Genomic DNA, 13,188 nt, shown 5'->3' with positions numbered 1-13,188 from the left:
ACTGTTCTTTGTGTTTGTTTCTTGCACTGTCTCGCTAGTTGACTGCTCTGCAGTGGTGAAACCTGCCGGTGATAATGCTGGCTCTGCATCTGGTGAGGAAGGCTCTGGTAGTGGCAATGATGCTGATGGCAGCGGCAACCGTAAAAGGAGAAGTGCGCACAGTGGCTACTCACAGTGTTGCATTGCCAACGACCTCGCTTACGACGGGAAGGGGAAATGCTGCCCATGTAAGTACTATGTGTTCAGAGAGAGAGAGGGAGAGAGAGAGAGAGGGAGAGGGAGAGAGAGAGAGAGAGAGAGAGAGAGAGAGATGGGTGTGTACTTTGGTGTGATTGCCGCATATTTACTTGAAGTATGTGCTAGCGGCAAGGGTATACTGTGGTACTGTTTGTGGGCATGTTCAACTTGTACAGCATCTGTACGGACACAAGTCACACAACCAGTACTGTCATTCCAAAGACATGCAATGTCTTTCTTGTTGTTGGTTTGTTTTCTGCGGAAATATGACAGTGGCGTGTCCAATAGATGATGACGATTGTGAACTGGAGAGCAGCGCATCTGGAGAACTTGGATCGGGTGCCAGTGGCAGTGGAGACGGTGGCTCGGGCCAAGATGGCTCAAGACGCCGCAGACGCTCTGCTGGAGGTTGTCGTCCGATCAAGGACTGGAAGAGCCGCAGCAAGCGCAGCGCCGATCTACACGAAATGTTGCGGGAGAGAAGGACAAAATTACCGGGGCACCCAGTCACTATAGAGCGTACTAAGCGGCACCCGGAGAGTGTGGATGAGGAGTTTGAGGATGACGATTACTTCGTAGCCAACACACACTGAGCCACATCTGCCAAGAAGCACCATACCCCTGCCACTGAGGACTCCATTCTTGACTGCATCCAGTTCCCAAGGCCTTTCTAGTCCTAGCTGTAGATTCATCGAGTCAGCTTGTTTCAATCCTTTGGGAAACATTATCACCTACAGCAGTCTGGTGCAAGTGCTCTACTGGATTCAGTTGTGGGGCAAACAGTTAGCATACAGACTCCTTCCACCACGACCATAGTATGTACTTGACCAGAACCGAGCAACACATTTCACTCACCATGTATATACACAAAACATTGTACTTATACATGCGAGTGTATGCGTGTTTGTGTTCATGCTCGTACAAATCCTATCTGGCTGCTTTCGCAGGAATCATCTTATGACTAGTTCTTCAACAAATTGCTCATTATGCCTCTGAAAGTGGATACTGGCAGAAAGAAACAATATCTTCCTTATTTTATCTCTCACAGCATAATTTTGTGTTTATGGAAGCCTATTAGGAACTTGAATATTCTACTCTACTACTATTCTATTCTATAAGTTTGTATAACTATTCTTCAGTTCCAATGTTGTAAGAAGCACCAGCAACTATACCCATTGCCCAATCACCCCTCAAGCCAGATTTACAGAGTGGAACTAGCGCTGGTTTCTCACGGATATTGAAACATGCGTATAGGAAACAGCACGATTATTATTAATTTTTTTAAGGAAAATCTAAAAGAAATACGATGTGAGGCGAGAGGTAATAAAAAGGTGGGGGTGACTTCATGATCCATAGTTCAACAGCTGCAACACACAAACAGGCAAAAAATAGACAGAAAGAAGAAAAGTCAGAACCACAGCAGCACACAGAGCACTAAATCAACACAGCACTGCTACGCCTGGACAACAAACGTGATGCTGTATTTGTACAGTTGCAGCACTACAGTAAAGTACCGTCAAGAGTACATAATCCCCCCCCCCCCCCCCCAGAGTGTGCAACGCCTGATCCAGCTCTGCATAGGGTCTTGGTCGAGCGTAATCGGATCTTCGCGTCCTAATACCGTACACATCTGACGGGAACCTGGGGAGTTGCGGAGACTCTCGGGTCAAAAATAACGGTGCCCTGCCTGGAGACCGGCCTACGCATGGCATCAGAAGATCCGACTACGCTCGACCACGACCAGACTCTCGGATCAAAAATAACGGTGCCCTGCCTCAAGACTGGCCTTGCGCTAGTGTGGAGTGTACGCATGGCATCGGAAGGTCCGACTACGCTCGACTACGACCCTATGCAGAGCTGAACCAGGCGTTGCACACTCTCGGGGGTTATGTACTCCTGGTACCGTTGATCGCCCCCTGTCGAATTTCTGCCTGTAAAGCGACGTCGGCATATACGATGAGATACGATGTTGAACCGACGCATGTACTGCTGTACACAATACATGCATGTGAAGGAAGAAAATGCGCACAATCCAGTATGCCAGGACTGATCTCCTACCTTGCCGTACTGCACTTGAACGGCTTGATCTAATCCCCGCCCCCTGCTGAAAACCAGCTGGGAGGTGTGTGTGTGTGTGTGGGGGGGGGGGGGGGGTCAACAGTACTTTACAGGGTTCGTAGCACAACATATACACAAAATTTCAGGGCATTTCCAGGGGCATTTCAAGGGTATTCACAGATGTCATACAGTCGCTAGACACCACATATCCGTAGTCACTCAGAGGTTCACTGATTCAGAATGTCAACAATCGAAGATTTGATCATCAATACTGCAAGTAGTAGAGCCACCGTCACCATCACGCTTCTCCATCGCTAAGTTCTTAGCGAACTAGCCAGTCTTTGTACGGGTCCAAAGACAACCAGCGAGCGTTGAAAACACACTTGCCTTTCCGCATGGAGAACAAGTACAACTCTGTAAAGCTTCTTCGGCATTCCGAAAAAACTGAAGACACTTTGTCTTGTTGAAGGCCAAAACAAACAAATAAAACGGAAAAGCAGTTGCAGTGGCGGATTCCAGTTTCGCTACAGTCAGGAACCGTCGTACCGCAGTCGATAGTCATGGCGATCAAGGCTCAAATGTAAAAAATACCGTAAGGATCTACGCGAGCTGCGCTGGCCGCTGAGGCCGTAGACTCACATGACCAGTAGAGGTGACCGGACTGGCACTCGAGATCTATGCATATCATGTACAGTCAGTCGCTGAGTACAGGTCGCGTGATCTGGAAAACAAATTTCAGGGGATTCAAGGAACATTTTCTACAAAATACAAAATTTGAGGGGATTTCAGGGAATTCCCGGGGGAAGAAAAACTTTCAGGGTTTTCAAGGGTGCTACGCACCCTGACTTTACGGTATAATTATGTAATGCTAGCCGTGGGCCTTTGCTGGAGCAAGCAGCACAGCAATAACCAAACTCTCACATCTACTAGGGCAATGGACAGAAACATGATGGTACACAGCAGCCATAGATACCAAGAAAGAATGCACCGCTACACGCACTCACCTCCTTCATGGTCTGACCAATTACGGCGGGTGAGCGCACAACTGTCACACCAACCGATTCCAATGACTCAATCTAAAGAAAGATGAAATAATGAGAAAAAGATTTTAATATAGGAAAGAAAATGGACCAAGGAACTACAAGTTGCACTTTACTGTCCACTAACACCACCAGATACGGGACAATCAGCTCATGCGATAACATTGCACGACAAAAAAAAAGAGATGACAAACAAACATCATAGAGACATCCATACACAATGAGAAATAGGCTTTCAAATAGCACACAGCAACCATGAAAAATGATTTCAAACACAAACAATGCCCCCCCCCCCCCCCCCTCTCCCCTCCTCCCACGAAGGTATTGAGAGTAGGAATTATAGATTCCTAGTGGCTTTTTACTGTCCCCATGTGGAGAGAGAAGTAGATAGCAGTGCTGAATTCCATTCTTTTACTTGGGAACTTCCAACAGACCAAACATTCTCCTTACACAGTATCCAAGGTATGTGTGTGTGTGTGTGTGTGTGTGTGTGTGTGTGTGTGTGTGTGTGTGTGTGTGTGTGGTGTGTGGTGTGTGTGTGTGTGTGTGTGTGTGTGTGTGTGTGTGTGTGTGTGTGTGTGTGTGTGTGTGTGTGTGTGTGTGTGTGTGGTTCCAGGGTTCATATACTTTCTATTGGAAGTATACAGACCTGTTAACCATGGACTGCTTCTGGCTAGATTAACTTGTGTGTGATCAATGGTGCTAGTCAAGCTTATATCAGATTCACTCTGATTTAGCCACCCACACTAGTAGCAAGTATTACCTTCACTGGGGGCAGGGGTAACTGCAGGTGGATCCCGGGACGGATACCCTGATGCCGTCAATCCTTTTTCTGCACCTTGTCCTCATCCCAGGGAACACGATAACGGTCGGACATCGGACATTTTCCGACCATTTTCGATTCGAATCCGGCGCTTTTTTTCTTGAACGGACAATCTGTCCGAACGAAATTCACAAAATAGCGTCGCTGGGAAAGAGAACGGCTGAGGACAATGGCGCTCTGCCTGGGAAGAAGTCTCACGAAGTCGGAGCAGCAACCTTCTACACGAGGGTTTTACAGCAAGACAGGGCCTAGGGAGCTATCCACTTCAGAGTAGCTCCAGTTTGAGCGTAGCAAACGATCGAGGAGTTTTGAAATGAAATTTCTTCGCTTTATCGCTACAATAGGAACTATTCCGCGAGGCGCTTGTACAATCCGAAATATTGAAAACGTCCCTGTTCCAGGGAAACAAGGCGTCAGAAATGTGTGCCAGCTTGCGATATGCCTCTATCAAAAGGAGCAGTCTTCTGCAAATCCAGTCAATTACGCTCCTGTTGCACTGGCGGCGCGCTGTGCAAGATCGACGGAGCAGCAGCAGCGAAGGTTAGTCAGAAATTCAACGTCGCGTAGAAACTACGTGCTGTTCAAAAAGCACACCGCGTTTGCAAAGATGGGAGCCGTCGGCCAACTCGAGTAGTGACATGTTGTCGATCTTGGAGCTGGCAACAAGAAGTTAGAATGGGCAAGCAGGTGCCCACTTTGTCTTTTGTCGACTGCGTAAAAATGAATGTCTTTGATCTGCCGCTGAAAAACCGGGTCAAATCCGAAATGTGCAGAAACACTGCACGCTCGTATCACAGTTACTATGCTTGCTGAAAAACGCACAGCGATTTGAATCAGTGTTACAACACTTGAGATCTGTGTGATGATCATCCTTGATGTGACCAGCAATACCGCCGTGTGATGTAGGATGCACATGCATGTGTGCATTATGCAGTGTGGTGTCGTGTGTGAAATTGGTGAAGACAATAATAATTATTTTTTATTATGAGTAGTACCAGACTTGTAAAAAAATCACAGTGTCCGGCCATGTCCGACCGGTTCCAGAAGTGGCAGGACATTGTGTCAGAGCAATTTCGAAATCTTATCGTGTCCCCTGCACCCACTTACTGAGGTGTGGTGAGCCCATAAGTGGGATCATTTTCAAGTCCACCCAGAGTTTTGGGGATTTCAGGGGGTGTCGGCCGTTGGGCGGTTCAATAGCCAATTGAGCCATCTTTCCAAGATTCCTTTTGAGTCTCTCTCCCCTCTCCCGGGGAGACCCACGTGACCAGTTTTGGCAGTGAGCAACAAGTACAAGTGTGTGTGTGTGTGTGTGTGTGTGTGTGTTAAGGGTGAGAAATAAAGCAGAAACCTGCCAGCACAGAGGAATCGAATAGACCCGTGACTAGCTGGGGTGCAACACCACCAGCACCACCACCACCAGCACCACCACCACCACCACCACCACCACCACCACCAACAACAACAACAACAAGAAAAAAGACTGATGTGCCACACTAACAACTAACCTTAGCCTCTGCACCTCCCTTGCCACCAGAGATGATGGCACCAGCGTGACCTGAACAAGAGAGGACAGAACACGGACAAGAATAAATAGGAATCAGATTAGTGGGCAGGCAGACAGAAGATCTCAAGGACCAGCAGGCACTGTATGATACATAGCTGCACAACAACAAGCTTCCACAGGTCCAGCGAAAGACACACCACAACGACCTTGTGTTGCTTGAGTGCAATGTTGAATATGCACAGTAGAGATGGAATTTAAACTTACCCATGCGACGACCAGGCGGAGCAGTAAGACCAGCAATGAATGACACAATGGGTTTCTTGTTGGGACCCTGTGCGGTTGTCAAGCAAAGAGAAGGCAACACATACACACAGTTGGTCCATGTGGGGGTGAAAAAGTGATTATTTGCAGCACATTCATGCCATATTCGACAGACATACAACCCTGCCAAAGCCCGCCAATCTGGCCACAGACATCAGTAAACCATCTCTTCTCTACGTTCTTGCACAAGTAAATGGCCCGAACTTACGGAATTGTGCTCTCTCAGGTACTCAGCAGCTTCTTCTTCCATGCTGCCTCCAATCTCACCGATCAGAACAATACCCTTGGTCTCATTACACCTGAGGAAGATGTCCAGGCAGTCAACGAAGTTAGTACCGTTGAATGGATCACCACCGATTCCTGGAGAGCAGAGTGCACACATGCGCGCACACACACACGGACAAACGCGCACGCACGCAGAATAAGCAAAAGAACAAACACCAGTGTCTAGTTACAAGAATCAGATGTACACCAGACACCTAGAGGCTCTAGCAGCATTGGAATAAGGAAGTGCAACTGCAACGTGTGTCAGATGTTACTTGCTTACTTGCAGATGAGTCATTTAGAGAGTGCATATTCACTGGCAAGAAGTGAAAAAATAAACTACAAATGCATCATGCACATCGACAAAGTAAATACATGTACTACAGTATAGGACAATTCCAACAAACACTATGACCCCGCTGCTGCTGCTGGTGTTGCTGCTGCTCTAAAGGACGTATCGGCCCCAGAGAGAGAGAGAGAAAGAGAGAGAGAGAGAGAGAGAGAGAGAGAGAGAGAGAAAGAGTGAGGGAGAGAGAGAGAGAGAGAGTGAGGGAGAGAGTAAGGGAGAGAGTGAGTGAGAGAGGGAGGGGAGTGAGTGAGAGAGAGAGAGAGAGAGAGAGAGAGAGAGAGAGGGAGAGAGAGAGAGAGAGAGAGAGAGAGAGAGAGAGAGAGAGAGAGAGAGAGAGAGAGAGAGAGGGCGAGGGAGAGAGTAAGCGAGAAAGACAGAGAGAAAGTGAGCATGAGGAACTCACCAACACATAGTGTCTGTCCGAGGCCAGCCTTTGTTGTCTGGTCCACGGCTTCATACGTTAGAGTACCAGATCTTGACACAATACCTGCAGTAGCATGCCAGGAGATTAAGGTGTGAGTTGCCAAGCCGTCACAGATTCCATACAAATGAATGAGAAATCAATGGTAGCTGACACCTCTAGACATCACTAGAAAGTATAAACTGGCTATCTTATGCGTCAGATCCTGTTTCAACACAATGAAAAGTATACGCAATTCAGACGTGCAGTCCATGACGTCCAGCTACTTCCTCCGCGTCATTAAAATTGTCGCTTCCCAGAGCAATTTTTCGAATTTATTTTGTCCACTCGAAGGGCAAATAAATCAGCTAGAAATTGAGGCAGAGCATTGTCGACGGACCAAGCTTTAGTTTGTGGCGTCCCGCTTCACTGCACTTGCAGCTAAGGTCGACGTCTTCATCAGAGTTTGAGGCAGACCCTTCAGCACTCAACAATATGCTGAGCAAGACGTGCGTTCAAATTCAGGTCAAAAAACTTCGTTTTCAAGCGATCCATGCCTCCAGGTGGCAGGCGATGAAGCCATTGAAGGCAAGCTAGCATTTTTCAAGCACACTGTAACGACCTTCCAGCGGGATAGAGTAAGTAATTCTGCACCTTCTTTCCTTGGCAAGCGCTTCGCTGATTTTGTTGGTGTTTTCAGACCTGCTACCTTCGCAGCAACATGCGCCACAAGTAGCGCATTTTAGGAATTCGAGAACACTTTGTTCTTACCAACGTCAACTTCAGCATTTTGTATTCAGGAGAGATACCAGGATTATTATACCCGAGCTTGCAGTCTTGATAAATACCCAAGCGAACGATGTGGGACGGCACGAACTCCAGAAAAACGATATGCGCTCTGGGGCGGAATAGTGCGGAGTGCGATGAATTCGCTTGGTGCGGAAGAGAGCTCCGACAAAGTCCGAGACCACCACGGCTTCAGTAACAAGTAGACATTGCGCAGGAAGGGTCGCACCAATGCTTGAACACAGAAAGCAGCGATTCCGAAAGTCTGACTAAGACGAGCCAAGTCACAAACATTGCGATGTGCTAAGCGACAATTTTAATGATGCGGAGGAAGTACATGTATCTAATATCTACGCACCACAATTGAGTCATTCAAGACAGGTTCAGGTTCAGCTGTACACCAGGTGAAGACAACAATGCACGGCAAAATACGCGCACTACTTGTAGACACAAGAAATAGCTATGCACTTGCTAACTGTATGCCCACACCACCGCACACCTGTCATTGCAATCCTTGCGTTGTGCTTACTTTCAGTTACTTCTGCTTACAGTAACCTAGCCAAGGTGAAACATTTTTTTGGGGGGATGAAAAAGCGAGGTGCAGGGTGAAACCTGATCACGAGCGGAAGGGTCACAATTCTCCAAGGTCCACATTCCATGCAGCCATCATTTTCTCTTGAAGGCATTATAATAGTATGATTACGCTACTACAGTCCATTTCAAAACTATAGACGCGCAGTGTTTTTGAAATATTTCAAATTTGGCTGGAACTTTTTGAGAATAGTTTTCGGAATATTGCTCAGGTCCGCTCCACAATTACTCTCATATAGTTTCTAAACGATTGGATAACAGACGCCCAATTTGGAAAAAATTATGCACAAAGTGATCACAGATTTTATGTGGTATAGATGCTGGCATAACGGTTTTTGCCTAGGTACGCGTCTACAGTTTTGAAATGGACTGTAGAGGGTTTCTGATAGTCAAAGCCAATGAATGCTAAGGACAGTGGATCATGGTACTTACCGACTGATCCGTACTTGTGGATGTGACCAGGCATGATACCAAGCTTGCATTGCTCAGGCTGCATAAATACATGCACACAATGACAGCGACAGACACAAACACACACATACGCTAGGAGAGCGAGCAACACTCAACTACATCACCACCCAACAGGTAAATTTCTCTCTGGCACAGTGATACAGAGCCATGTCTACGCAACAGTGGGACTGCGGCCAACACACATGCACATCTCTATTGACCCCTCTCGACCCACTGCCTTACTCATAGAAGGCTAGAAGATGAAAGGGAGAAACTCACCTTGATAATACCAGGGCAGTTTGGTCCAATCAGTCTGGTCTTGTTCTGACGCACGAGTGCATGCTTTACCTGCGTTTACAGACACACGCACAAATGCGATCAAACATGCCAAAACGTTAACACACCTGGACAGACTTATACAATTCAGTCTCTACTTCAAAATTGAAAACAGTAGTAATAGGGATCACTATCGAAGATGCTCGTGCCTGCTTCCCTAGCATTCTGCCAAGCAAAGCCTCCTAACGTTTATTCAAGGAGTCTCTGACTGAGAGAATGCCAGGGAAGTGGGTGTGAGGCCGGCAACAACACAGGTGGATGACTAACATCAATACGTAGATGTGCCCTGAACAACCATCAACACATACACGTACACTGGGCAGCCATCATGTGAAGAGCTGTGACACCTGACACAGGACAGAGAACCCTTCAGAGCCAGTGTTGTCAACCCCTGGTGACACTTAGATAGACCAAGAGGAGCTCTGAAAGATCGGAACAGCTGCTTGGTTGTATGGACAATGTGAACAAACAGTAGTTTCAATGAACTTGTCCATGTCACGGCAATGCTCGTAAGCTGCGTGAGTCAGCAAAAGAGCATCGAGTCATGTGGCAGAGTGAGATCTCAAGAGTAATAGTAAAACTCTGTAACATTAACTGCTGGCAAGAACAAACTACCATCTTTGTTTCATATCCTTTTCACCGTCTACTAGTGCCATGTATTATTAGTTGAAGTACAGTAACGGCCCAAGAAATTCAACTTTCCGCATCACACGGCTGCATGAACAAACGCACTAGTGAATGTGTTTTATGTGAACATGCATGTAGCGTGACGCTGTAGATGGTCCTGGACGCAGTGCGATACCCCGAAGAGGGTTGCATTTCTTTGACCCCGACTGTACATGCAGTTGTAGGTCTGCCCTGACACTTACTTTGACCATGTCTTGCTGGGGGATACCCTCAGTAATGCACACGGCCAAGCCAATCTCGGCCTCAATGGCTTCAAGAATAGCGGCAGCGGCAAACGGCGGTGGAACGTAAATCACAGATGCATCAGCTCCAGTGGCTGCCTTGGCCTGCATCATAACAATGACAGTAGCAACAGCAGGAGCAGCAGCAGCAAAAGCAAAATAATGAGAAGGCCTAATGTTGATAAGCCACATCTGACTGGATTGAAGAAGTTGGTCACCAGGCACAAAGTGATGAATGTATACAACAACTGTGCTAAACATGCAATTCTGAGAGCCCCTCCCATTAACTACCAGACACTGTAGGCAGTACAGCATCGCTTCCCCAGAGGCATTCCAATGCGTTCTCCATCCTAAAGAACAGCATTCCGTGTACAGTATGTCACTAAGTCTATGATGTAAGGCCATCATTTTTTATAGCTATGTTTCGCGTCGTCCGCACGCATACGTTTTGATTTTTTTCGGAAAAAAATAAAAAAAATCGAACATGCACAGTGAGTGTACAATCGTGCGAATCATCAGTGTGGACTGGTTGCATACGGCGAAGCTTGGATTCAGAAATGGCCCCTCGGCCAGCGTTGGTAAATCGTTTGTTCGGCATCTGGGAGCAATATTCTATGAGCTTACACCAGACTGCATTGATCGCCTCAACCTGAGAGGATGCATCGTTCCGGAGGTCTTTGCACCGCTGCTGAAGTCTGAGTACAATAATCTAGCGAAGCATAGGCACCAACGGTTGCCTCCTCTGTCTAAAGTGAATATTTACTCATGCTGATAACCCAGATGTTGTGCTTCGATGTACGATTTTTCTTTCGAATTTACACCATGCACGAGCTATAGTGCTATGTACAGTGCATACACCTGTGATGAGCCTTTTAATTATTTTGCAACTTTTTTTATTTTTTTCCACCTCTCGCATATGATTCTGGTAGTTGAACTGACGCGAAACATAGATATAAAAAATGATGGCCTAATAGTTAGCATAAATACTGCCAGCAATGTGATACACAGCTACTGTACCTCTTGGACTGAAGCAAAGACAGGCAGGTCAAGATGTGTCGAACCGGCCTTCTTCGGTGAGACACCACCGACCATCCGTGTGCCATAGGCAATGGACTGCTCGCTGTGGATAGTTCCCTGCAAATAGTATGATCGCAATTCATACCATTACGCATGCACACAACGTGCAAAAGATGAGAAAATATTACAAAAATAACCTCACCAACAACAGAACACAGAGTGGTACTGTACACACCGCTCTAAAGTGCTACAAACCCTGCAGCTCACAGGGCAATGGCCGCCGAAGACACTGACTGCATCACACGGGCGCACCATGAAACAAGATGGAGGAGAGCTACATTAGTGCATGTTCGTCAGGGAGTACGAGTAGCGTCCATGGCTTGGGACTCGGCCAGGTCAAGCCGAAACATTCTGCACGCGTCAGCCACCTAACTTATGCCAACATGTAGTCAATGAACACTGCTGCCCTTGACCTAGACCTCATACCCTAAGAACTCGGAGATACCCTTAGGGGTACAGCACCAAGTAAAGGTTATCCGCTATTTCTTAGATATACACACGGCAGTTCGTTTCGATGGGTAGGAATGATGCGCGTACATAAGTAGACTGCACGTAGTGAATGGATATGGGAAGGAATGTGTCCTCCATGGAACCGTTTGTCCCACGTACGGGTAGGGAGGAATGTTGCATGATGAGTGAGTTTTAGGGACGACAACGCTTCTTGCAATGACCCTTACAATACTACACATCAGACAGAGCAGGGTTTTCACCCTGGACCAGTGAAGCCATTGTGTGCACAGACTCCACGCAGCCATACTAACAAGAGTCCACAAACTCAGAGAATATGCAGCTCTACACGCGGAGGCCGGAGAAGCGCGCTTCCCACGATACGTCATAGCCATCCACTGGCGAATCAGCGGGGTCGTGGCTTCGCTAACGATCTCCTACGGTTTCCAGCTTTCAAGTATAAATTTCTCAGAGATTCCGAACGGTGTGCGTGTGCATGTGTGTGTACTTCATGTCCAGACATTGCCTGCTTTCGAATGCACCGTATCACGCACATTGTTGTGACTAAATCGTAGGAAATTCAAATCCAGTCTGCTTGATCGTCATTTCGCTAAGCAATTATAAGTTAGCACGAGTTGAATACTCGAGGCTGTAGACTCTTGGAGCTAGTACAATCACACCGGGGTAGGACACAGACCTGAAGCACAGGCACACCTGTGGGAGTAGCCTCACTTGTACTACAGCTGGAGACAGACTGCACAGTACAGTGTAAACCGTAGCACACCACACTAATCACAGAGGATTACTGTTTGAGTGGTATGTGCAACCATGCTTACTGCGTGTATAGTCACCATAGTACAGTGCATAGGAAATAGACGTACAAGTCATCTACTGGTATTTGCCCCTATTTCTGATGCACCAGTTAGATCATTCTCACTGATGTTCATCTGACGTCTCCCTGATGACAATACCCTTCAGTTCTGGTACCCTGGTACAGTACATGACCAGCAAGCAGTACTCGTCGAACATGATTGTGTATACTGGTGCAATCATCATCGTCATGTTTGTAGTTTGAATGCAGAGTTACACATTATGTGATCACGCCTTCAACAACTGAGAAATTCAAATTTTAATCCGTCATCAGCAAGACGAGGTCAGTCGTGCAGCGCTGATACAATGTATGACCAAACCGCATCTTTACCTGCTTTCCTGTGAATCCCTGGCATATCACTTTGGTCTGGGAATTAATTCCAAGATTCCCCCTGGTGTCCTCATAAGACGAAGCCTGACGGGCGAAAACACCGCTGTACCGGCGGCATGCTGCGTCCAACCAGAAGCCAATTTATACAGCAGTTGGAAGAAGAGAAATTTCTCATCTCGCCTCTCTACTTATACTTACCCGGGCGAAGAGATCGAGCTAAGCCAGTAACCGCCGCCATTCCGTCAGCTGACAAACTCCAATGTTTCTAAAAAAAACTGATTGCTGACCTCACTCCCCAAAATATGGAAAGGCAAGCTTGGAAGAAACAAAACGGAAAGCCAAAAAAACTCTCAACATGCACTGCATATCAGAGTGCAGTAGTACTGCTCAGCA

At 47.0% G+C, this 13,188-nt stretch overlaps 2 protein-coding genes across 2 annotated transcripts in view; one reads left to right on the top strand and one right to left on the bottom strand.

The window, feature by feature from the left end:
* Positions 1 to 1,423, top strand: part of LOC135807494 (coadhesin-like) — a 5,793-nt gene extending 4,370 nt beyond the window's left edge. Inside the window, exons 5-6 of the mRNA XM_065321241.1 lie at positions 39 to 227; positions 511 to 1,423. Coding sequence (XP_065177313.1) covers positions 39 to 227; positions 511 to 830 — 509 coding nt within the window. The 3' untranslated portion in view covers positions 831 to 1,423. The remainder of the gene's footprint in view (positions 1 to 38; positions 228 to 510) is intronic.
* Positions 1,424 to 1,437: 14 nt separating this feature from the next.
* LOC135805580 (succinate--CoA ligase [ADP-forming] subunit alpha-like) lies at positions 1,438 to 13,144 on the bottom strand. The gene is made up of 12 exons (XM_065319640.1): positions 12,994 to 13,144; positions 12,796 to 12,914; positions 11,088 to 11,204; positions 10,032 to 10,175; positions 9,106 to 9,174; positions 8,809 to 8,866; positions 7,003 to 7,086; positions 6,195 to 6,346; positions 5,930 to 5,996; positions 5,667 to 5,716; positions 3,300 to 3,371; positions 1,438 to 1,601 (listed from the first exon to the last, which is right to left on the bottom strand). The coding sequence occupies exons 1-12, from the start codon at positions 13,031 to 13,033 to the stop codon at positions 1,581 to 1,583; spliced, it is 993 nt and encodes a 330-aa protein (XP_065175712.1). The 5' UTR covers positions 13,034 to 13,144; the 3' UTR covers positions 1,438 to 1,580.
* Positions 13,145 to 13,188: the final 44 nt, after the last annotated feature.

The sequence above is a fragment of the Sycon ciliatum genome, chromosome 1 (assembly GCF_964019385.1).
Source record: "Sycon ciliatum chromosome 1, ocSycCili1.1, whole genome shotgun sequence".
Taxonomy (NCBI): Eukaryota; Metazoa; Porifera; class Calcarea; order Leucosolenida; family Sycettidae; genus Sycon; species Sycon ciliatum.
The sequence above is the reverse complement of the archived record's forward strand: the minus strand, read 5'-3'. Positions and strand labels throughout refer to the sequence as shown.